The sequence below is a fragment of the Pantherophis guttatus genome, chromosome 2 (genome assembly GCF_059756535.1).
Source record: "Pantherophis guttatus breed Tessera chromosome 2, ASM5975653v1, whole genome shotgun sequence".
In the NCBI taxonomy this organism is placed as follows: Eukaryota; Metazoa; Chordata; class Lepidosauria; order Squamata; family Colubridae; genus Pantherophis; species Pantherophis guttatus.
Genome location: NC_142064.1, coordinates 267,147,166 through 267,171,142, shown reverse-complemented (window position 1 = coordinate 267,171,142; position 23,977 = coordinate 267,147,166). Strand labels below are relative to the sequence as shown.

The 23,977-nt window shown below is 45.5% G+C and overlaps 1 protein-coding gene and 1 long non-coding RNA gene across 2 annotated transcripts in view; one reads left to right on the top strand and one right to left on the bottom strand.

Annotated features, from left to right (window-relative positions):
* Nucleotides 1–18,640, bottom strand: part of LOC132711721 (uncharacterized) — a 37,272-nt gene extending 18,632 nt beyond the window's left edge. Inside the window, exons 1-3 of the mRNA XM_087884483.1 lie at nucleotides 18,438–18,640; nucleotides 10,421–12,280; nucleotides 2,774–2,778 (exon numbers count right to left, since the gene is read on the bottom strand). Coding sequence (XP_087740609.1) covers nucleotides 2,774–2,778; nucleotides 10,421–11,902 — 1,487 coding nt within the window. The 5' untranslated portion in view covers nucleotides 11,903–12,280; nucleotides 18,438–18,640. The remainder of the gene's footprint in view (nucleotides 1–2,773; nucleotides 2,779–10,420; nucleotides 12,281–18,437) is intronic.
* On the top strand, nucleotides 4,030–8,769 carry LOC148115804 (uncharacterized). Its single transcript, XR_015731785.1, has 2 exons — nucleotides 4,030–4,385; nucleotides 8,560–8,769. It is a non-coding gene; the product is annotated as an uncharacterized LOC148115804 (long non-coding RNA).
* Nucleotides 18,641–23,977: the final 5,337 nt, after the last annotated feature.

Here is a 23,977-nt window from a genome sequence, read left to right as displayed (position 1 = left end):
TCAAATTTAACTTACTCTTTCCGAACTGTTGAGATTCGCCCAGCAAAATTCAAGAACGGCAACACCAAACTCAAAGTTTTCTCCAAAGGAGCTACAGGAAAAGGAATTCAGTAAGAGGAGTCTACATTTCTGGATCTATTCTAGCTGCTGAACTTTCTGCTTTTAACCCGTTCAGCTTCTTGGAAAGTTTGACCAACCTGAGTGTAAAATGATCTCCCAACCAACCCTGCTTCCTTCTGCAGAATTCATTTTACAGCCCAGATTTAAAGAAACACGGAAGAAAAAATGTATTTGCAATCACGATTCCATTTTGGAACAAGTTCTCTTTAGTTAGCCTTTGTTATAACTGTAAACCCAAAAAAGTCTTCAGAACTGGTCCTAAACTGGTTTTGAGAACGTCTGTTAAACTGGGTCCAGGTGCAAAGGACTTTCCAGCAGTATGCATGACAATAAATACAGGTAGACCTCGACTTACAACAGCTCATTTAGTGACCATTGAAAGTTACAACAGCACTGGAAAAAGTGACTTATGACCGTTTTTCACCGTTAGGACCTTTGCAGCATCTCCATGGTCATGTGATTAAAATTCAGACCCTTGGCAACTGACTCGTATTTATGACTGTTGCTGTGTCCAGGGGTCATGTGATCCCCATTTTGCAACCTTCTGACAGGTAAAGTGAATGGAAAAGCCGAATTCACTTAAGAACCACACCTCAGCCTACAGTCATATTGGCCACCAGGCCACAGAAGCATTTTCGGACAACATTGGCTCCCTCGGCTAAGAAACGGAGATGAGCATCGTCCCCTAGAGTCAGAAATGACTGAACTGGGAAAACCTTTACCTTTATCATTAGTAAAGTGCAATTCAGGTAGTCCTCAACTTACAACAGTTCATTTAGTGAATGTTTGAAGTTACAACTGCACTGAAAAAGTGACTTACCACCGTTTTTCACCCTTACAACCATTACAGCATCCCCATGGTCATGTGATCGAAATTCAGATCTTGGCGACTGACTCATATTTATGATGGTTGCAGTGTCCTGGAGTCATGTGATCCCCTTTTGTACCCTTCTCAAAGGCAAAGTCACTTAGCAACAGAAATGTTGGACTCAGTTGTGGTCGTAAGTTGAGGACTAGCTGTATCACATGACTTAGGCAATTTCAATAGTCCTTGCTGCTGTCATTAAGCAAGGACTTCACTGCAATTCCCTGCTGGCTTCTAATAAGCAAAGTCAACAAGTAAGTCTCAGGAAGTCACAAGTCCGACAAGGGGCAATTGGCAAACAGGCTGGCAAGTAGATAAGTGGCTATTGTTCTGTTAGCATGGCAGAGCCGGAGTGATTGCTGCCGGCTGTAGGAGTGTCCACCAGCGTCTGCTGTGGTATCACCAGCACATGGCTAGGCAGGTAGATGTGCAATATGGAGTGAGGGCAGAGCAGAGGGCAGATATCCCACCCCCAGTCCTTCTTTTCTCTAGACGAGCCAAACCCAAATCCTGCAACCATTCTTCACTCACACATTTTAGTCTCCACAGGCCTTTAATTTATTTATTTATTTATTTTATTTCTATACCGCCCTTCTCCTGTGGGACTCAGGGCGGTGTACAGCCGAGATAAAACATTGCATATAAAATTTAAAAACAGTTTAAAAAACAATTAAATAATTTCGGCCCAAGATTTAAAAACAACCCAATTAAAACCGAATTCAATTAAAACTGAGAGGATGGGATCAAGCCAGCCCGGCTAGATGGAATAGGTGTGTTTTCAGGGCCCGACGAAAAGTCCGGAGGTCTGATATCGTGCATATCTCTGGGGGAAGGTCATTCCAGAGGGCAGGTGCTGCCACAGAGAAGGCTCTCCCCCTGGGAGTCGCCATCCGGCACTGTCTGGCCGACGGCACCCTGAAGAGGCCCTCTCTGTGCGAGCGAACCGGTCAGTGGGAGGCTATTGGGGGCAGAAGGCGGTCTCGCAGATACCCCGGCCTAAGCCATGGAGCGCTTTAAAGGTGGTCACCAACACCTTGAAGCGCACCCGGAAGACCACAGGAAGCCAGTGCAGCTCGTGCAAGAGAGGTGTCATATGTGAGCGCCCCGTCGCTCCCATAATCCCCCGCACGGCCGCATTCTGGACTAACTGTAGCCTCCGGGTGCACCCCAAGGGGAGCCCCATGTAGAGAGCATTGCAGTAGTCCAGGCGGGAAGTGACGAGTGCTTGAGTGACCGTGCGTAGGGAGTCCCGATCCAGAAAGGGACGCAACTGGCGTATCAGGCGAACCTGATAAAAAGCCCCCCTGGCCACGGCCGTCATATGCTCTTCTAAAGACAGCCGTGCTTCCAGAAGGAAGCCCAAGTTGCGAGCCCTCTCCGTGGGGGCCAATGACTCGCCCCCAATAGCCAGCGATGGCACCAGCTGGCTATATCGGGACGCCGGCATCCACAGCCTTTGTGGATTCCAGCGCGTTGCGTTCACCCAGCCAAGGATATCGTGGCACCAGCCCCCGAATCCGGTCCCAGAGATGGGAAAGGTGACTCTACAGACGGCACAGCGACCAATTCGATCCCGTCATGCCAGTCGTCCAGTGACATGGGGAGACGTGAAGAATTTGACCACAAAAGCACAGGCAGTGCTGGAGCAGCAACAAGTAGAACAAACCCCTGAAAATTTGTGCGCTGTCATTTTTGCAGTTTTAACTGCAAATTCCTTAGCCATAATTTGTTTGTTCTTGATTGTTAATAGCTGTACTTTGACAACAGCAGCTGTCATCCCATCCAAACATTCGCTCGAACAACGAATGAAACAAAACCTATGGATGCAGCTAGCAAACATCACAAAAAATGATGCCTTTTACTTGTCTGAAGCCTATGATATGGAAAATTTGCTTTCTACATGTTTAATCCCTGTCTGTACCCCTGCTGCTGTAATTCAAAACTTTACTGGCTTGAGCGGGTTTTTATTACAAGAGAACTTTAACTATAAGACTAGATCTAGTTGGGGGGTGGCTGCATATTATCCTAACGCAATTGGTTTGCATACCCCAGTGGTAGCGATCCCTGAAAATATAACATGTGTAAGGGTAGTTAATTGTACTTCTTCAAGCAAAAACCCTCACTGTCTTTGCATTAGTTCACTTGTCTTAAACTGTACAGCTTTTGAAGAGGCCTCCTTTAATTATGCCCATGTTTGGCTACTGCTTCGCCTTCTTGCGCCCCACTCGAGCCAAGAGAAGCAGGATGCAAGACGCTCAGCTCTGCTGAGCCGGAGCCGGGGTGAGGGGCTTGCCCATATAAGTTTGCTGGTGCCACTGCCTCTTTGCTGGCACAAACAGCCTTCCGCCGCTGCCTCTTTGCCAGCAAAGTTATGTAGGCAAGCCCTGCACCCCACCAGCACAGACGATGCTGGAAATTGCCTTACCGGCTCCAACAGGTTTCTCCAGTCACTGGCACCATGGATGTTTCTCCCCCCAGGACCTTTCTCCCCGCCACCCCCCCCCCCCGGTAAGGCAAACCTTGAGATTTATGGTGAGGCTGGCAGAGGGAGGAGGAGCCGCCGCTGTCTCTGCAAAGAGAATCCCCCCCAGGACTTTTTCTCCCCCCCCCCCCCCCGTAAGGCAAACCCAGAGATTTATGGTGAGGCTGGCAGGAGGAGGAGCTGCCTCTGCAAAGAGGATTCCTCCCCAACCAGGACCTTTCTCCACCCCCTCCCTGTAATGCAAACCCCAAGTTTTACGGTGAGGCTCGCAGAGGGAGGAGGAGCCGCCAGTTTTTGGATTTGGAGAAGAAAGATTTTCAGGCACAGCACTGAGATTTCCTCCTCACCTTCTCTTTCTACCTGGCTAGATCCGCCGCCTGAAACGCAATGCACTTTTTTGATTTGGGGAGAGGATCGCAGCACTGCCTCCCAAAAATCCTTTCCTCTCCAAATACAAAAATGGGGCATGCGGAGGCCAAAAAAGTGCATTGCATTTCAGGCCTCTGGGGGAGGGATTGAAGCCTGCCACCGGCTACTCCTGCCACTGAGTGAGAAGCAGTAGCATGAGAAGCGCCGGCGGTGATAGGGTGGCAGCGGAAAGGATGGGTGTGCTGGGGCTTCAATCCCCACCCAACCCCCACTGGCCTGGGTCCACGCCAGAAGCCTGCTCATGCGGGGAGACAGGGAAGCTCCGGCTCGTCCATCCTTGCAGCCACCACCCCATTGCCCCTGGGAGCAGCGGTTCTCATGTTGCTGCAGGGGGCTTGCCGGGAAGCCCAGCACCCAGTGGGGAGGAGCCCAATTAAGGCTGTGTGTTCGGAGCTTCCCCAGCTGGCACATGGCGGGGCCGAGAGCGCTACAGCTGGCCAGGGAACGGCTGTCTCGCCAGGGAACAGTTCGGTATCTGGTTGTCCTCTGGTAAGAGACGCGCTGGCCCCCTTGAAAAAAGTGGGGGCGCATGTGCAGGAGGGTGCATACGCAGTGCAGGGCGCATGTGTGGGGGGAGTGTCATGTGCGCATGCGCGAATGGGGTGCATATTGCATTATGGTTGCTGGCACGCGCGAGCACGATAGTGCGAATGTGCTCTGACTTTTGGCACGCAACGCCAAAAAGGTTTGCCATCATTGGACTATGCTAAACCTTTGATTGTGTGGATCACAACAAATTGTGGCAAGTCCTTAAAGAGATCGGAGTACCAGACAAATGTCTCTTGAGAAAACTATATGTAGGTCAAGAAGCAACAGTGAGAACTGGACACAGAACCACTGATTGGTTCAAAATTGGGAAAGGAGTCCGGCAAGGCTGTATACTGTTGTCCTGCCTATTTAACTTACATGCAGAGCACATCATGAGAAAGGCAGGCCTAGATAAATCAAAAGTTGGAATTAAGATTGCCAGGAGAAATATCAACAAGCTCAGATATGCAGATGATACCACTCTAATGGCAGAAAGTGAAGAGGAACTAAAGAGCCTCTTAATGCAGGTGAAGAAGTAGAGTGTTGAGAGCTGGCTTGAAACTCAATATTAAGAAACCTAAGATCATGGCATCCGGCCCTCTCAATTCCTGGCAAATAGCTGGGGAAGAAATGGAGGTAGTGACAGATTTTATTTTCCTGGGCTCCAAGATCACTGCAGATGGAGACTCTAGCCAAGAAATGAAAAGAGGCTTGCTCCTGGGGAGGAAAACTATGGCAAATCTAGACAGCATTCTAAAAAGCAAAGACATCACCTTGCCAACAAAAGTGCTTATAGTCAAGTTACTTTGCAACTAACAACAACAACAACACGCTGTTCAGATAGACATGGAATTTTTAATGATTTTTTTTAAAATGTACCAATAAAACATATATTCAAAAAAACCACAACCCTGACCCTTTTCCCACAATCTGGATGAGGGATGTCAAAGTCAAGGCCTGTGGGCCGAATCTGGCCTGCAAGGTGGTTAGATCTGGCCTGTGGGTCTGCCCTGGAAACATTAAAGGACCGGCCTGTGGCGCCTTGGCCAGGCCCAAGCTGACCGGGTGCTGATTTGCCACCTGGTGGAAGCCATTTGGGCCGGACCACGGCCAGCCTTAGATATGTGGCACCGCCTCGGCCCTGCCCCCTGGGTGTGTGCACAGGGTCGGCGAGCGCACAGGGCCTGGCATTCCTAGGGACAGAGCACTGCCCTTCGCCCAGGACACCAGCCCTCTCATGCTCGGAGCCAGGGGCAGGACCAAGGCGCCACCACAGATCTAAGGCTGGTCACGGTCCGGCTTGGATGGCTGCTGCCAGGTGGCAAATCAGTGCTGCAACTGTGCCGGCACCTCCATGCTCCGCTCGCTGGCCTTTCCCTGGGACTGCCTTGCTCCACGTGGGAAAGCCACGCTGCCAATCTCTCCCCCTCCCCTTGCCCCTTGTGCGTGGAGGTGGGAAGGAGAGGGCATCGGACTCTGGCCGCTTTTGCCTGCCAGCATGCCATGGACGGTAAGAGGTTGCACAGGGTCTGGGGTGGGGGGATGTGGAAGGCGAACGACGGTTTGCCATCAGGCATGGAGGCTACGGAGGGGAGGGTGGACAAAAAGGGAAGCTCTGAATTTTGATCCCTTCCCTTGTTGTTGCCTCTGTGCCTGATGGATCTCTGTGTGACTCTCAGCTCACCTCTCCGACCCGTGCACGTGCGTGCATGAGCACGTAAGGTCTCCCCCCTTGCAACCCGGTGCTGTGACAATAGAGAGGAAAAGATCAGGAGAGTCTGGGCACTGAGAAAAAGAAACCTTTTTATCACCTTTAAAGCGCTCCATGGCATGGGACCTAGTTATCTTCGAGACCGCCTGCTGCTACCGACGGCCTCCCATTGACCTGTGCGCTCCCACAAAGAGGGCTTCCTCGGTGTGCCATCAGCCAAACAATGTAGGCTGGTGACCCCCAGGGGGAGGGCCTTCTCTGTGGGGGCACCTACCCTCTGGAATCAGCTGCCCCCAGAGATAAGGAGAATCCAAGACCTCGGTGACTTCTGCCGTGCCCTTAAAACCTTCTTTTTCCAGCAAGCCGGGCTGACCTAACACTTTTTAAAATGTTTTTAATTGTTTGTTATTGTTTTTAATCATGGAGCCAAATTTATATATATCTTTTTAATTGTATTTTAATGTTTGTAGTTTATGTTTTTATTTGGCTGTTTACTGCCCTGAGTCCTCAGGGAGAAGGGCGGTATACAAATTTAAAAATAAATAAATAAATAAACAAGCGTTACAAAAAAACAGCTTTTGTTAGCTTGCACTTTGCATCCTACCATCACAGAAGTTTGTTTGAGTGAGTGTCAGGGGTGGGTTGTAAAATTTTTGTACTACCGGTTCTGTGGGCGTGGCTTATTTTGTGGATGTGGCTTGATGGTCATGGGACAATTATTTAGGATTTAGCAGAGATACTGGTCTACCAAGCTTTTAACTGCTTGCAGAGCTTTACTGATCTACCCATTTATTTTTTGCAGGCACCGGTCTACTCATTTGTTTTCTTTTACCACTGATCAGCTGTAGGGCAGCCCTTTGAAGCCCCTCGGCAACAGTTTAAACAGTTTTTTTCTCTCTAGCCATCAGCTGGGACTCAGGAGGCAGCAATAGATTGGGGGTGGGGCGAAATAAAAGGTAAGAATAACGCGGGGGGGGGGCGCCGCGGGGGGCAGAACCGGTTTGGTGACATCATATCATCACCACTACCAGCTTGGGAGAAACTGGTTGAACCGGGAGGAACCCACCACTGGTGAGTGTGTGTTTATGTGTGGAGGGGGGTGGGGCAGGTGGAGGTGTCTCACTCACTTGCAGCCTTCAAGCTCATGGTAGGCTGAAAGCTAACAAAAGCTGTTTTTTTGCAATGCTTGTTTCTTTCTCTCAACCCCCAGCCTTTCCCGATCTTTTACTCTCCAATATCACAGCACTGGCTGGGCTGCAAGGGGCGCGCGCGCACACACACACACACACACACACACACACACACACAAACATACACGTGCACGAGTCTGGGAGCTGGGAGCTAAAAACCATGCTGAAGCAATGATGGGGGAGGGGTCAGTATGGGAAGCCTTTGTCGGGAGCCTCTTGGCAGCTTAAAAAAAGAAAGGAAAGGAAAGCGGGAAGGGAGGGAGGGAGGAGTGAGTGGCAACTTTATTAGCAATCCAAGTTAACATTGGTATTCTTGAATTGTGAGCTCGCAGGAAAGTATCCCCTCCTTGTGTGTTGCAAACAGCCATTTCCAGTGGGGAAAACAGGACAAAGCCGAGTGGGGAGAATATTTTCCTTTGTTATGTTTCCAGTCTGAATTAGACCATGGGAGGCTCCCTACAGGAGAGCCCTTTTAAGGATTATGTATTAATAGAAAAGCAACTAATTTATCTCTATTCCTAAACGCTAAGGCTGCTGTACTGAAGGGAAACAGTAATGAGGATATAATAAATAATACTAGAATAAGATATATTCAGTGGTGGGATTCAGCCAGTTCGCACCACTTCAGGAGAACCGGTTGTTAACTTTCTGAGCAGTTTGGCAAACTGGTTGTTGGAAGAAATCATTAGGGCAGAGAACCGGTTGTTAAATTACTTGAATCCCACCACTGGATATACTGGTATACTAGAATTAGTAGGAACTTGTTGTTCTGTAACCATTAGGTTCCTGTAATGCACATATGGCCTTTTGTATTTGTATAACACACATATATTGTACCTTTATATCTGTAACACAAATATGCCTTTGTATTTGTATCACATATATTATATGCCTTTATATTTGTATCTCCTGTAACAAACATATGCTGTTATTAGGCCTCTGTAAGGTATCTGGTATTTGTCAAACATATGTTCCTGCCATTTGATCTGAACCCATATCAATCTTCTTCCTGTTTTTCTTATGCCATCTAAGAGCATGGTACGTATCTCAGTTGGAACTGCAGACATCATCCGAGGGATAATTTTACACTTCAGCTCTAACTTACACCTTTGATTATACAGATCAATTTATTCCTTGGATGATGCAGAACCAGGAGCCAAATGGCCAATTGAGAGAACAAAGGAATGCTCAAAGAAGAGATAACGCTAATTGGGAAACTTCTATTCCTTTGCAGGGCAACAAGGAATACACAAACCTGAACTAGGAGGCCAGAATTGGGTACTAAACTGATGTCTCTGAGGGTATAAAAAGGACGCCTTACCTTCCCCAAGGTGTGGCTATCTCCTCACATGCATTGTTCTGGATGTATGTTCTGGATGTTCTGGATATAGTCCCACCCAGTATTTTGTTTTTGGCCATAAATAAAATCTGCCTCTTTTTGCAAGCCTCGTCTTGAGTCTCTCTTTTTGGCATTCTGGTGACTCAAGTACATTTTGGGACCTTACAATACATAAAAAACAGAGGAGTTCTGATCAACTATCACAACCAACATTTTGACAAGTTTTGCTGTTGTCTGTGGACTCTCCCACTAGATGCAAGCACCGGATAAACTGAGCCTGGTTTGTTTTCCAGTCTTTGGCCACAAAAGGAAGGAAGGAAGGAAGGAAGGAAGGAAGGAAGGAAGGAAGGAAGGAAGGAAGGAAGGAAGGAAGGAAGGAAGGAAGGAAGGAAGGAAGGAAGGATTATAATAAGAGGGAATCAGATTCTGAGGAAAGTCCTACCTTAGTATTTGGCCACCAGCTGCCCTTCTGCCCTTTCGCTATCCCCTTGTCCGCTCCTCCTGACTCTCCTGGTAGTCTCCCATCCTATTGCTGAGGATGCTTTAGTTACAAAGTTGGGGCTCCTCGCATGGAGAGGGAGTGGCCCTCCCTCTGACACACACACTTTGCCCTCCTGAATACACCATGAGCAACGTGCCCAAGGACAGCGAGCATAGCAGCAGCCTTGAGGAGGAGGTAAACACAGCCGGGGACCCACTGGGGGAAGCAGGGCTGGGCTGTGGGGTCCCAGTGCAACGGGAGCTTGAGGGCCAGGCTGGGCGCTTATGCTCCTAGACTCTGGTCAGCCTGCACTACTGCCCAGGGGTCCTTTGCATGGCCTGAGAGGGATGAGGAGAACAAGGGTTTTGGTGCTTAACATTGTCTCGCTGGAGAAAATGGATCCCCCCAGATCTGCCTGGGCCACCACAGGTGCCCCACAACACAAGAGATGTGGAGCTGGCCATGTGACATCACCCCACCACGCCCACCCACAAGATCAACCACAATCCTGATCTCAGAATCCTCAGGCGCAACAAGGACAAACCACCAAGAACAACGTTGGAATGTAATGCTGGTTTAATCTTGTCCGTCCCGAAAACGCTGCAGTCGTAACGATGTAAAATTGGCGCTACATGCATACGGCATGTAGCGCTTAAATCCATCCCGCGCCCGCCAGCTGTGAGGCGGAGCCCGGAACAACGCCCCGCCAGTGGCGAATCAGCAGGCTGGAAACGGGCGGGGCGGTGATAGGAGCCAGCTGCTGCATGTCAGAAACTTCCTGAGCAAAAGCTACCCGACCCTGTGAAGCTCTAGCCCCGACGCTTCCACCCCCCCCACCGAGGCGCCTCCGTGCATCCCCCCCACGTGTAAATGTGCGCGTGTCCCGCCGAAACTAGGAAGTGTGTCGGAGGGGCGGGCGCAGCCCCATGCTATCCCACACCTGTGTTGCCGCGCGGGCGAGCGGAGCCAGGTGAGTTGTCGAGTGGTTCGGCGCCCAGCGGGATGATAGGGCTCGACACCTGATATGGCCCTCAATCAAATAGTTTGACTCTGTTGCTCTGCACACTCATATGTTTTCTCTCCTGTGTGAGTCCTCTGGTGGTTCACAAGGGAAGAACGGTAACTGAAACATTTCCCACAATCTGGACACTTGCGTGGTTTCTCTCCTGTGTGAGTTTTTTGATGTTTCACCAGACTGGAATTGACACTGAAACCTTTCCCACACTCAGGACATTCAAAGGGTTTCGCTCCTGTGTGAATCCTCTGGTGTATCACCAGGCTGGCATTCTGACTGAAACATTTCCCACACTCAGGACATTCAAAGGGTTTCTCTCCTGTGTGAGTCCTCTGGTGTTTCACCAGGTTGGAATTGTGACTGAAACTTTTCCCACACTCAGGACATTCAAAGGGTTTCTCCCCTGTGTGAGTCCTCTGGTGTTTCACCAGGCTGGAATTCTCACTGAAACTTTTCCCACACTCAGAACATTCAAAGGGTTTCTCCCCTGTGTGAGTCCTCTGGTGTTTCACCAGGCTGGAATTCTCACTGAAACCTTTCCCACAATCAGGACATTCAAAGGGTTTCTCCCCTGTATGAGTCCTCTGGTGTTTCACCAGGCTGGAATTGTCACTGAAACCTTTCCCACAATCAGGACATTCAAAGGGTTTCTCCCCTGTGTGAGTCCTCTGGTGGTTCACCAGGTTGTATTTATGACTGAAACTTTTCCCACACTCAGGACATTCAAAGGGTTTCTCTCCTGTGTGAGTCCTCTGATGTATCACCAGCTGGCAATTTGCTCTGAAACATTTCCCACAATCTGGACACTCATATGGTTTCTCCCTGGTGTGAGTCTTCTGGTGGATAATGAGGTGGGAATTCTGTCTGAAACTTCTCCCATAATCAGGACATTCAAAGGGTTTTTCTCCTGTGTGAGTCCTCTGGTGTTTCACCAGGTAGGAATTCTGACTGAAACTTTTCCCACACTCAGAACATTCAAAGGGTTTCTCTCCTGTGTGAGTCCTCTGGTGTTTCACCAGGTGGGAATTCTGTCTGAAACTTTTCCCACACTCAGGACATTCAAAGGGTTTTTCTCCTGTGTGAATCCTCTGGTGGCTCACCAGGTTGGAATTTCCTGTGAAACTTTTCCCACAATCTGGACACTCATATGGTTTCTCTCCTGTGTGAGTCCTCTGGTGTATCAGCAGGTTGGAATTGAGAGTGAAGTTTTTCCCACAATCAGGACATTCAAAGGGTTTCTCCCCTGTGTGAGTCCTTTGGTGGTTCACCAGGCTGGAATTCTCACTGAAACTTTTCCCACACTCAGGACATTCAAAGGGTTTCTCTCCTGAGTGAGTCCTCTGGTGGCTCAGCAGGCTGGAATTATGACTGAAACTTTTCCCACACTCAGGACATTCAAAGGGTTTCTCTCCTGTGTGAGTCCTCTGGTGGTTCACCAGGGAAGAACGGTAACTGAAACTTTTCCCACAATCTGCACACTTGTGTGGTTTGTCTCCTGTGTGAGTCTTTTGGTGTCTCACCAGAGAGGAATTGAGACTGAAGTTTTTCCCACAATCAGGACATTCAAAATGTTTGTCCCCTGTGTGAATCCTCTGGTGGTTTACCAGGTGACAATGGTAATGGAAATGTTTCCCACAATCTGGACACTCGAACGGTTTCTTTCCTGTGTGAGTCCTCTGGTGGTTCTCCATGCTGGAATTGAGACTGAAACTTTTCCCACAAAACTTTTCCATCACTGACATTCTTGAGGAGGTCAAAGATATGTGTGATTCCTTATTTTGTTGGTGCCTGCTTTTCTGGCTGCCATATGTGACTATCCAATTGATATTTTCTTCCCCACTGGCTTCCAAATATTTTCCTCTTCTTCTGAAAGGAAAAATGATCTCCTTCGACCTTTTCGAGTAACATATTCTTAAATTCTATATAATCTACTTTTTCCAGCTGCAAATCTCTTCATGATTTTCTCTTTTCTGTCTCTTATCTGCTGATGAAGTAGACGAATTCTGTGGTTTTCTGAAGGAAATAGAAAATATTTTTTATTTCTGCTTCAATTTGCTTTGCTTTTCAGTGTTGCTTGTTATTCTCAGTTGTCCAGTGTGCTTATGTTGGCATCACTTTGTCTGTAAGATTCAAAAGAAAGTGTAAGTTTTATAGTTTATGAAAGGGTTTATTTATTTATTTATTTTATTTATTTTATTGAATTTCTATACCGCCCTACTCCCGAAGGACTCAGGGCGGTGAACAGCCACGAAATAAAACACATACATATAAAAATTTAAAATCGAATAAAATGAATTAAATAAATTTGGCTGAATTAATACCCATAATTTAAAATACCCATATTTTAAAACACATTAAAATTTAAAATTTGCACTTAAAAGGGAGAAGATTTAGGCGAGACAAGCTTGATGAAATAAAAGAGTCTTCAGCTCGCGGCGGAAGGTGCGCAGATCCGGGATCCTCCGTATCTCTGGGGGGAGCTCGTTCCAGATCGTCGGTGCCCCCATAGAGAAGGCTCTCCTCCTAGGGGCTGACAGCCGACATTGTTTGGCCGACGGCACCTGGAGGAGCCCCTCTCTGTGGGAGCGTACTGATTGGTGGGAGGCTATTGATGGTAGTAGGCGGTCCCGTAAATAACCAGGTCCTAAGCCATGGAGCGCTTTAAAGGTGGTAACCAGAACCTTAAAGCGCACCCAGAAGACCACCGGGAGCCAGTGCAGCTCACGCAGGAGAGGTGTTACATGGGAGCTCCAAGCCGCTCCCATAACCACCCGCGCGGCCGCACTCTGCGCCAGTTGGAGCCTCCGAGTGCACCTCAAGGGGAGCCCCATATAGAGAGCATTACAATAGTCCAGACAAGAGGTGACGAGGGCATGAGTGACTGTGCGTAGTGAGTCCCGATCTAGAAAGGGACGCAACTGGCGAATCAGGCGAACCTGATGAAAAATCCTCCTGGTCATGGCCGTCAAGTGCTCTTCTAAAGACAGCCGTGAATCCAGGAGGACGCCCAAGTTACGAGCCCTTTCCGTGGGGGCCAATGATTTGCCCCCAATAGCCAGCGATGGCGCCAGCTGACTATATCGGGACGTCGGAAAGCACAGCCACTCGATCTTGGATGGGTTGAGCCTGAGCCCGTTTCTCCCCATCCAGATCCGTACGGCCTCCAGGCACTGGGACATCACTTCAAGGGCATTGTTAGGGTGGTCCGGGGTGGAGATGTACAGCTGGGTGTCATCAGCGTACTGATGGTACTCCACCCCGAAACCACAGATGATCTCGCCCAGCGGCTTTACATAAATGTTGAACAAAAGGGGCGAGAGAACCGATCCCTGCGGCACCCCACATATAAGGGGCCTCGGGGTCGATCTCTGCCCCTCTGTCAACACAGACTGCGACCGGTCAGAGAGAAAGGAGGAGAACCACTGTAAAACGGTGCCTCCCACCCCCAATCCTTCCAGCCGGTGCAGCATGATACCATGGTCGATGGTATCAAAAGCCACTGAGAGATCTAACAGGACCAGGACAGAGGAACAACCCCTGTCCCGAGCCCTCCAGAGATCATCAACCAACGCGACCAATGCCGTTTCCATGCTGTACCCAGGCCTGAAGCCCGACTGGAACGGATCCAGATACGACGCTTCATCCAGGAATTGCGGGAACTGTCGCGCGACCACACTCTCAACAACCTTCGCAACGAAGCAAAGGTTTGACGGGACAATAATTAGCCAATACTGCCGGGTCCAGGGAAGGCTTCTTGAGGAGGGGCCTTACCACCACCTCTTTCAGGGCGGCGGGGAAGACACCCTCACCCAATGAAGCATTTATAATCCCCTGGAGCCAGCCTCGCATCACCTCCCGGGAATCCAGCACTAACCAGGAGGGGCACGGGTCCAACAAACATGTGGTCACGTTCAATCTACCCAGAATCCTGTCCACGTCATCTGGGGTCACAGGATCAAACTCATTGTCGAGCCTTGGTTGGGTCTCGCCATCACTAGGGAGGACGACGAGGAGGGGGCAAGCTGTTGGACTCTCCGGGGGCGTGTCATCAGCTGTTTGAGAAGTCTTTACCACCCGCACACAAAATGAAGCAAACTCTTTCATCGGAGATGGGGGGGGCATGGTGTTTGCAGATGACGCTGCCTTGTGCTGTAACAGAGGCGCGCTCCTCCTACAGGCCAGCTTGAGGAAGGAGGGATGATGTTGACTGTTTGATTGTTAATTGATTTATTGTGCTCCTCCTTCAGGCCAGCTAGGGGAAGGAGGGGTGATGTTAACTGTTTAATTGCCACTTGATTTATTGCTGTGTATATAAAAGGCGCTACACTGCGATTGCGTGTAGCGCTAACTTTAAACCTTGTTTCCGGCTTGTGCCTTTCTCCTGCCTGTGTTTGCTGTGCTGAACCTAATTAAAGGATTGCAACTGCTTTATTCCGTTCTGGTGTTGGCTTGTTTCCAGTGCAGTTGGGTGGACTGGCCGAGACTCATCCCAGATAACAGTCTCAAGACCTGCCTCCGTCAACCCTCGCTGGATCTATCCAGTCGGAGTCCAGACCTGCCCGAATCTGAGTGATTTTGTCATGCAGATACTGAACAAAATCCTCGGCTCTTCTCTCCAAGGGGTCCTCCCGCGCTTCCTGGTGGAGCAGGGAGTGGGTCACCCTAAACAGGGCGGCCGGGCGATTATCTGATGATGCAATAAGAGCAGCAAAATGAGTGCATTTTGCTGCTTTTATCGCCACTAGGTAACTCCTAATATGAGATCTTACTAGTGTTCGGTTGGATTCAGAAAGACTAGCCCTCCAACAGCTCTCTAGGCATCTTTTCCGGTGCTTCATCTCCCTCAGCTCCTCAGTAAACCAAGGAGCCAGGCGAGATCGGCGCCAGGTCAGAGGCTGCAAAGGCACGACTCGGTCCAGGGCTCCAGCAGCCGCCCTATCCCAGGTGGCCACTAGGTCTCCAGTCGAGGTGTGAGCCAGAACCTCCGGGATTGGCCCAAGCTCCATCTGGAACCTATCTGGTTCCATCAGGCACCTGGGGCGGTACCATCTTATCAGTTCCGCCTCCCTGCAGCGGGGTGCCGCGATTCGAAGGTCAAGGCGAAGGAGAGAGTGATCTGACCATGACAAGGGCTCGATGACTATATCCCCTATCTCAAGATCACTCAACCACTGTCCAGAGACAAAAACCAAGTCCAGTGTGTTTCCCCCAGTGTGCGTAGGGCCATGAATTAGTTGGGTCAGGTCCATGGCTGTCATGGAAGCCATGAACTCCCGAGCCACCTCAGATGCCTCACCCACAGATGGCAGGTTGAAATCCCCCATGACCATAAGTCTGGGGGTATCAACCGCCACCGCGGCGATAACGTTGAGTAGCTCGGGCAGGGCTGCCGCCACGTGGCAGGGAGCCAGGTACGTGATCAGCAAACCCATCTGAACCCCGTGGCCCCACTTCACAAGGAGGGACTCACAACTGGCCGTCTGAGGAACAGTGGTCTCCCTCGGCCTAAGGCCTTCTCTAATAATAACCGCTACTCCCCTGCCCCTCCCCTGTGACCTCGACTGATGGAATGCGTGGAAACCCTGGTGGGTTGCAGAAGATGTGAAAAAAAGAAGTACAGGTAATCCTTTAGGTACAACAGGCCATTCAACGACTGTTTAAGTTACAACACTCTCCCAATTGCTAAATACGAATCTGCTTCAAAGTTGAATTTTTGCAGCGCCTCCCACCCCGGGAGTCCTTGACTCCTTAACTGCAGACATGCTGCAGCATACCCACCCATCTATTTCCCTTCCATCTTGCCCAGTCAGTCCTCACAATCCCCAGACCCCAGTATGTTGGCCTGCTTTGCAATATACTATGCATTCCTCCCCAACCGCACTCCCCCATCACCATTCACTTACTAAATTTCTGACGAGCTGAGGAAGTCAGCTGGGCCACATGGTGTAATCAAGAAGAAGAAAGATAAACTCTTTTGTTTCGATGGCAATCCTTTCACTCCAGCCAGCATTAGTGATTTACCCTGGCTGAGGAGGAAAGGATTGCCATGGAAGCAAAAGAGATGAGATTTCTTCTTTGCTCTACCAGCACAACACTAATGTAAAGCTAGTGCTAGTGGGGCTAAGAAGAAATCAGGCCTATTTTGCTTCCGTTGCAATCCTTTTCTTTCCAATCAGCATAAACTACTATGATTTCTTCTTAGCGACACCGGCACTAGTTTTATGCTGGCGAAGAGATCTAAGAAGATTTTGTCATCGTTTACACTGGCTGGGGAGGAAAGGATTGTCATTGAAACAAGAGATCAGATGTCTTCTTTGCTCTATCAGCGCTAACTTTACGCTAGTCTTACGCTGGTAGAGCAAAGAAGAAATCCCATCTCTTTTGTTTCCATGCCAATGATCCCAAGCTCAACAGCAAATCTACAGCAGAATGGCTGAAAAAGAAAAGAATCAAGGTTTGCAATAGCAAAGTCCAGACTTCACCCCAATTGAAATGCTGTGGTGGGACCTCTAAAGAGCTGGGCATAAACAAATGCCCACAAACCTCAATGAACTGAAACAATGTTGTAAAGAAGAGTGGGCAAAAATTCCTCCACAAGAATGCAAGAGACTGTTTTTGGTCATACAGAAAACAATTAAATAGTATAGGATAGGTCAAAGCTTCTAGAGGCGATATCCAACAAGGTATTTTGGTATAATATTTTTTACTAAACCTCTCCCAACTCCGAATTAAAATATTCCTTATATAGTGCCGAGTGAACCATTTACTTTGGGGGGCATTGTCCTGCCGGAGTGCCGCATGCCAACCTTGTTGCAAGTCGTGGCCTTCTATCCTAAGAAGACGCTTGTTTAAAATAATCCATTCTTTAACCCAAACTAGTAAGGCGGCTAAATAATAATTCTCCCAGCACGGTAAACCAAGACCCCCTCTTTCTTTTGTCTCCTGCATCATTTTCTTTTTAATACGGGATTTTTTCCCTTGCCATACAAATTTGGTTACTACCTGGTTTAGATCTGTAAAAAATTTATTTGATAGATTCGCTGGAGCTGTTTGAAAAAGAAAATTAAATTTTGGTAGAACATAAGGTTTTATTGTTGCTACCCTTCCCAAGAGTGATAATTGAATTTTACCCCACTTATCAAGATCTTTCCTTACCTGAATTAGTATTTTAGTATAATTATCCTCCTGGATGCTCGAGCATCTACATGTTAACCAAATTCCCAGGTACTTGACTTTACTAACTACTCTAAGTCCTTTGCTTCCTCTAGATCCTGCTTGCCTTTCTCTGAGATATTCTTAGTTAAAATATTCATCTTCTTTTTATTAATTAACAGACCTGCTACAGCCCCAAATTCCTCAATTTTTTCCAGTAAGGATATGCCTGATTTTAAAGGGTCTTCCAAGATAAAGGCCATATCATCTGCGAAGGCCTGGGTCTTCTATGTCTGATCTCTAATTTTAAGTGGTGTGTGTGCATAAACCGTTAGCAAACCCACCTTTGATGATGACGTGATGTAATATGTCATGTGTTGTTGTTCGTCTGAAGTTGTATTCACCTACTTTTAAGAGTGTACAGACCAGATGATTTTTAGTATGTCCTGATACATAAAACCATACAACTCAAAGAGGGTGTACTTTGTTTTTCACATGACTGAATATCTAGAAGCACTGGGGATAGATTATCCAACTGCAGAGAGAATTACATGTACACCTACAAATGTATATATGTGAAAAATCCATGTTTTCAGCCTGAAAAATGTCCCAAAATGGTTACAATTAAACCTTCTCAGCTAAATTTAGAGATGTGGGGGCTTTAACTGATGAAATGATGCCTAAAGCCTCTGCAAAATTTAAAACACCAGTTATACCGATGGAAGTCCTCAGCTCCAGATAAGAAAATACTGTCCTCCTGTCCACAATTCCTCTGGTGACATCCCCTTTCAAGGAGTCCTCACATTTGGGACTGGGATCTGTGTCACTAAGCAGCCCGATCATGAAGCATGATGTCACATAACTGCCAACTTACATCTGTTCCTGTGGAGTTGTTAAGCAAACCACTGTGGGTTGTTAAAGGCAATTTCACATGACTGTCACTTGCAATTTCTTGCCATCATCATCCTCACTAACTTTGCCTATGAGAAACAAGCTGGGAAGGTCAAAAATGGGGATCATGATGGTGGGATGTTGCGACCATCATAAATGTGCATCGGTTGGCAGCATCCAAACCAAATAGCCCAACTTGCTTCTGGCCTCTCCTCCAACTTGCCCTCAACTCACCTTCCAGCTGATGCTTCAACTTTTAGAAGAGCCCAAAAGCCGCTTTGCAAGCCACCTTCCACCCATGAGGGATCCGATACAGGAAGTTCCTCTGTGCTTCTCTTCTTCCTCATTCCTTTCTAGCAATACAGTACTTGATGGTTTTAACTCCTTTAAGGATCAACCACAGATGCAGCTACTGTATTGATGGCTTTGTAGGCGCAGAAGTGATCGCCATCTCCTGACCGGAGGCGAAAAACACGCTTGTCCCGTCTCTGCTTAAGGCGTTTGCAAGATGTTGTCACTGATTATATGCTATCAAGTTGTTTTAGACTCCCAGCAACCTATCTTTGCAACCGAGCCAAGTAAAAGAGTGAAATGTGAAGCTACTTAAGCTTCTGAAGATTACATGCTGAGCCCTAAATGTTTTTTTTTATTGAAAAGTTTTAAAATGTTTTACAAACAAATTCCCCACCTTTCCCCCCTTCTCCTAGTATACAACTGCCCATACTGAAACCAGGTTTGAATTTTCCTTTCTTCCTTTAATACCTCTAAAGACTTCAATTGCAATATACCTCTTTCCAAAATAAGAAGCTCTTTATAAGTAATCACATCTTGTTTCTGCTCCACACTTATATTTTCTATCATATGTCTAGGTATTGTCCAAACCGGTAATTTATTATTTAATTTATATTGATACTTTTTCCATACACGGAATAATGCATTTCTTAATATATGACTTTTAAAATTCTTATCCACCTTTTATCATATAGTAAATATGCATGCCATCCATATAACAAATCATACCCTTCAATATTCAATATTCTCTCTTCTGTTAAATTAATCCAATCACTAATTGCTGAGAGCACAGCTGCCTCGTAATACAATCTTAAATTAGGCATTTTGAGACCTCCTCTTTCACGTATATCTTGCATTATTTTCCATTTTATCCTTGGTCTCTTTCCTGCCCACACAAAATTAGTAATACCCTTCTGCCATTCGTTCAAATTTCCATCTTTTTTCAGTATTGGTATCATTTGGAAAAGAAATAAGAACTTTGGCAAAATATTCATCTTTACTGCAGCTATCCTTCCCAGCAATGATAATTGCAATTTTTTCCAACTTTCCATCTCTTTCTGGATTTTTTGCCACAATAATTCATAATTACACTTATATAGTTTCGCATTTGATGTTGTAATATAAACCCCTAAATGCTTATCCTTCTTAACTGATTCAAATCCTGTTATTCTTTCAATTTCTTCCTTTTGACTTGTAACCATATTTTTAATTATTATCTTCGTTTTCCCTGTGTTAATTTTAAGTCCAGAGAATTGATTAATTATATCCATTAAACCTATAACCAAATTTATTGGTTGGGGCAAAGTCACAACCAGGTCATCTGCGAATGCTCGTACCCTGTAATCCTCATTCCTAATTTTAATTCCCCTTATTTTATCTGAACCACGTATTTTATTTAACAAAATTTCCAAAGTCAAAATAAACAATAATGGAGATAAAGGACATCCTTGTCTTGTTCCCTTTTCTATATTAAAGGTTTCCGTTAAACTATCATTAATTATTACTTGTGCTGTTTGTTGCTGATATATTGCCTTAATAGATTGTATAAAGTACTCTCCAAATTGCATCTTTTCAATTATTTTCAACAAAAATTTCCAGTTCAGTCGATCAAACGCTTTTTCGCATCTAAAAATATAAGCACCGCAGGGACCTGGTTGTTTTTTCCCAAATACTCCAATATATTAACTATTTGTCTTACATTACTCTTCATATATCGCCTATTAATGAAACCAGTTTGGTCATTGTGAATCATTTGTTGCATAACTGGCATCAACCTATTTGCCAATATTTTAGTAAAGATCTTGTAATCTATATTTAACAATGATATAGGCCTATAGTTTTTTGGCTGAGTATGATCTTGGTCTTCCTTTGGGATCAGGGAAATAAATGCTGTTCTCCAAGAAGGAGGCACTTGTCCTCCAGTTTGTATTTTATTAAATAATTCTTTAAGTGGTTCCACCATTTCTGCCTGCAAATTTTTATAATAAACCGCTGTCAACCCATCCGTCCCAAGGGCTTTTCCCACCTTCAATTGTTTAATTGCTAAAATAATTTCCTCAACAGTTATCAATTGATTCAAACCTTCCCTTTGTTCTTCTGAAATTATAGAGATATTCCCCCTCGGTAAATATTTATCTATATCTATACCTTGAATTTTGTCACTAGTATACAACTTCGTATTGAATTCTGAAAATGCTTTTTAAATCATATTTTGCTGGTACACCTCTTTATCCTTCTATTCTATTTTCTCTATAGTACGTAGCTTTTGTTTTTTCCTAAGCAAATATGCCAACCATTTGCCTGGTTTATTTGCATTACAAAAGGAGTTATGTTTGGCATATTGCAAATTAGTTGCTACCTGATCTGCCATCAACATATTAAATTGTCCTCGCAATAAATTAATTGCTTCTTTTGTTTTCTTGTCAGTTGGGTTTAAAATTAATACTTGCTCTTTATTTTTTATTTCTTCTTCTAACTCCTTCCGTTTCCTTTCCCGTTTACGTCTATGTTTATTATTCAAATAAATTAAAATACCTCTCATATATGCCTTACTTGCATCCCAAACCGTCTCCATAGGTGTACCTTTATGCAAATTCATAACAAGAAATTCTTTCATAAATTGTTTACATTCTTTCACATTTTCCTCATATCTAAACAAATTTTCATTCAGCCTCCAGGACTTCCTGGGTGCCTTTTCATATTCTAATTCCATCCAAACCGGACTATGATCTGTTAATGTTCTTGGACATATTTTCGTTTTCTTCACCCTAGAAAAAAATTCATTAGAAATTAATATAAAATCAATCCTGGAAAATGACTGAAGTCTATCAGAAAAAAAGGTAAAATCTTTCTCTTCTCCGTTCCTCTCATGCCAAATATCTCTCAACTCCATATCCTCCATCATATCAAAAAAAGATTTAGGCAATCTAGCACGTGATTGAATATTTTGTAGAGATCTTTTTTTATCCTTTTTAATATCCAAAACTCCATTCCAGTCTCCCATCATTATATGTGTTTTATAATTCCACTGTATTCATTTAGCATGTAAAGTCTTATAAAAACTTTCTTGTTGCTGATTTGTTGCATATAATCCAATCAATAATGTTTTTTCCCCTTCTATTAAGATTTCAATTGCAATATATCTTCCTTGTGGATCTGCTTCAATTAATTTAGCAAATAAGTCTTTTTTTAGGTATATAACTATACCATTTTTCTTCTCCGGTGCAGATGCTCTAAAATGTGTCCCCAATCTTGCATTTGTTAAATATTTTTGATCTTGCATTCTAATATGTGTCTCTTGTAGGCATATAATATCATTTTTGTACTGCTTCAGATAATGAAATATTTTCCTCCTCTTTTGCAGTGAATTTAATCCATTGACATTCCAAGTTAGAAATTTACTTGCCATTTTTGGCACTTTGAAGCTTTTCAAGCATCAGCTGAAGGTCATCTTTCACTTTGATCTTCGGCCTAGCTCCTCCCACTGCCTCTGATTTTGTGGTTTCTTGTGCTTTGATCTGAGCTTGCTGCACCTTTAATTCCTCTTGGCGTTTCTTTGCTGCTCGAGTCTGCCTTTGATCTCTCGGCTCCTCTACTTTGCCAAATAACTCCACATCTTTGGCAGAGCTCGTAAATTGTAATAAATCTTCTTCAACAATCGAAACCCCTCCTTGAGCCTCTGCCAGAGCCTGGGTAATTTCTTTCACTCCCATTCTTGTTTCCTCTATTTCCTTTCTTCTTCTGGTTTCTGGGGAAGAGGAACCCCAGAAGCCTTCAATACATTAAAGTAGAAATCCCTTGCTTTCCATAATGTATTAAGACGAAATCTCTGTCCTGAATAATCCACCACCAATCCAGTTGGAATCTGCCATCTATACTGTATCTGACGTTTTCTGAGTTCATCCACCACAAAAGCATAGTCCTTCCTTGCTCTTAACATTTTGGGAGGAATTTCTTTTAGTGTTAGAACTTCTTGCCCTGCCACTTGAAGTTTATTTTTGTAGGAAGCCTGCAATATCATATTTCTTAGCCTTCTTGTTGTAAAGTAAATTACAATATCTCTTGGTAAATTTCTCTGCCTGGCCACCCATGAATTAACGCATAAATTTTATCCATTTGCCAATCCAGATCCTCCTTTCTTTCTTGAATTATCTGTGCAAAGGCTTCTGCAAAGATCTCTCTCAAATTCTCTTGGGTATTTTCTTTCAGGCCTCTTACTCTTACAGCAAATTCCATCGCTCTGTATTGTATCATCATCACCTCTGGGTCTGCTTTTTCTATCTGAGTCTGAACTTCTCCCATTTTATACTCCAAATTCACATTTGATTGATTAACCTCCTCTAGTCTTTCATCTAACCGTTCAATATGACTTGCCAAACCTTTAAATGCAAAATAATTGCCTTATTGCGAGCTTGAATCTCATCCTTAATTTCTGTCACTTCTAGAGTTACTTCATCCATTTTATCAGTCACCACTTTTATTTTTTCATCAAGAACAGAAGTAAATTTTTCTTCTAAAGAGAAGGCTTGCAGCTTTAAGGCTTGCTGCAAGGCTTCCAGGGTTAAAACTTGTGGTTCTGCTGGAGCTGTCAAAGATTGCGGTTTGGGTGATGGAATAGGGGAGCTCACAGTAATTTTAGCCCCAGCAATCTTTATTTGCTTAGAAGCCATTTTCAAATTTTCAGTTCCAAATTAAAACTTTTACAGCAACCACTCCCAGACGTTAACTCAATTTCCAATTAATTTCAGTCCTCAGTAAATTTAAATTTCTTTACAGTCCAATTTAATTCTTCTTTCTTTTGAGACCAGTCTCGTTTATTAGCAGCAGAAACTGTCAGCGCAGATGAGTACTTTGAAGTTAACTTTCACTACCACACCCAATTAAGACTCGGCGTCATTTCCTTTCACTTTCTTCCCACAGCAATCAAGAAGGAAGTATTCAATACACAGGAGTTAAAGTTTAATACTTGCAATTGGAGTTCCTCCTGTCTTTGCTCTGCCTGCTTTGTATCCAAAATAGTGTTAAAATGTTGCAGGGATGGTCGCGGGGTCTTGTTCTGCTAAATGCAGAAGCGTCCCGGGTCCGGAGCTTGTGTCAGGCTTCTAGGGAGCTCTCACCCTTCGTGCCCCAGAATTGTTCCTGGGACTCTTGGGGAGCTCAACCCAAGCCTGGCTGCTCTCTTTCCCCTCTTTTCCCAAGGGGAAAATTTTCAAACCGCTAAACAGCTGTTTTTCGCTATTTTAGAGGCTTTAACAGATCTGCAGGGCTAGCACCCCGAAAGGAGGTGCTATCAACGACGCGTTGCCACCAGAAGTCCAATTTTATTAAATATTTTTGATCTTGCATTCTAATAGGTGTCTCGTGTAGGCATATAATGTCATTTTTATACTGTTTCAAATAGTGAAATATTTTCCTCCTCTTTTGCGGTGAATTTAATCCATTGACATTCCAAGTTAGAAATTTACTTGCCATTTTTGGCAATT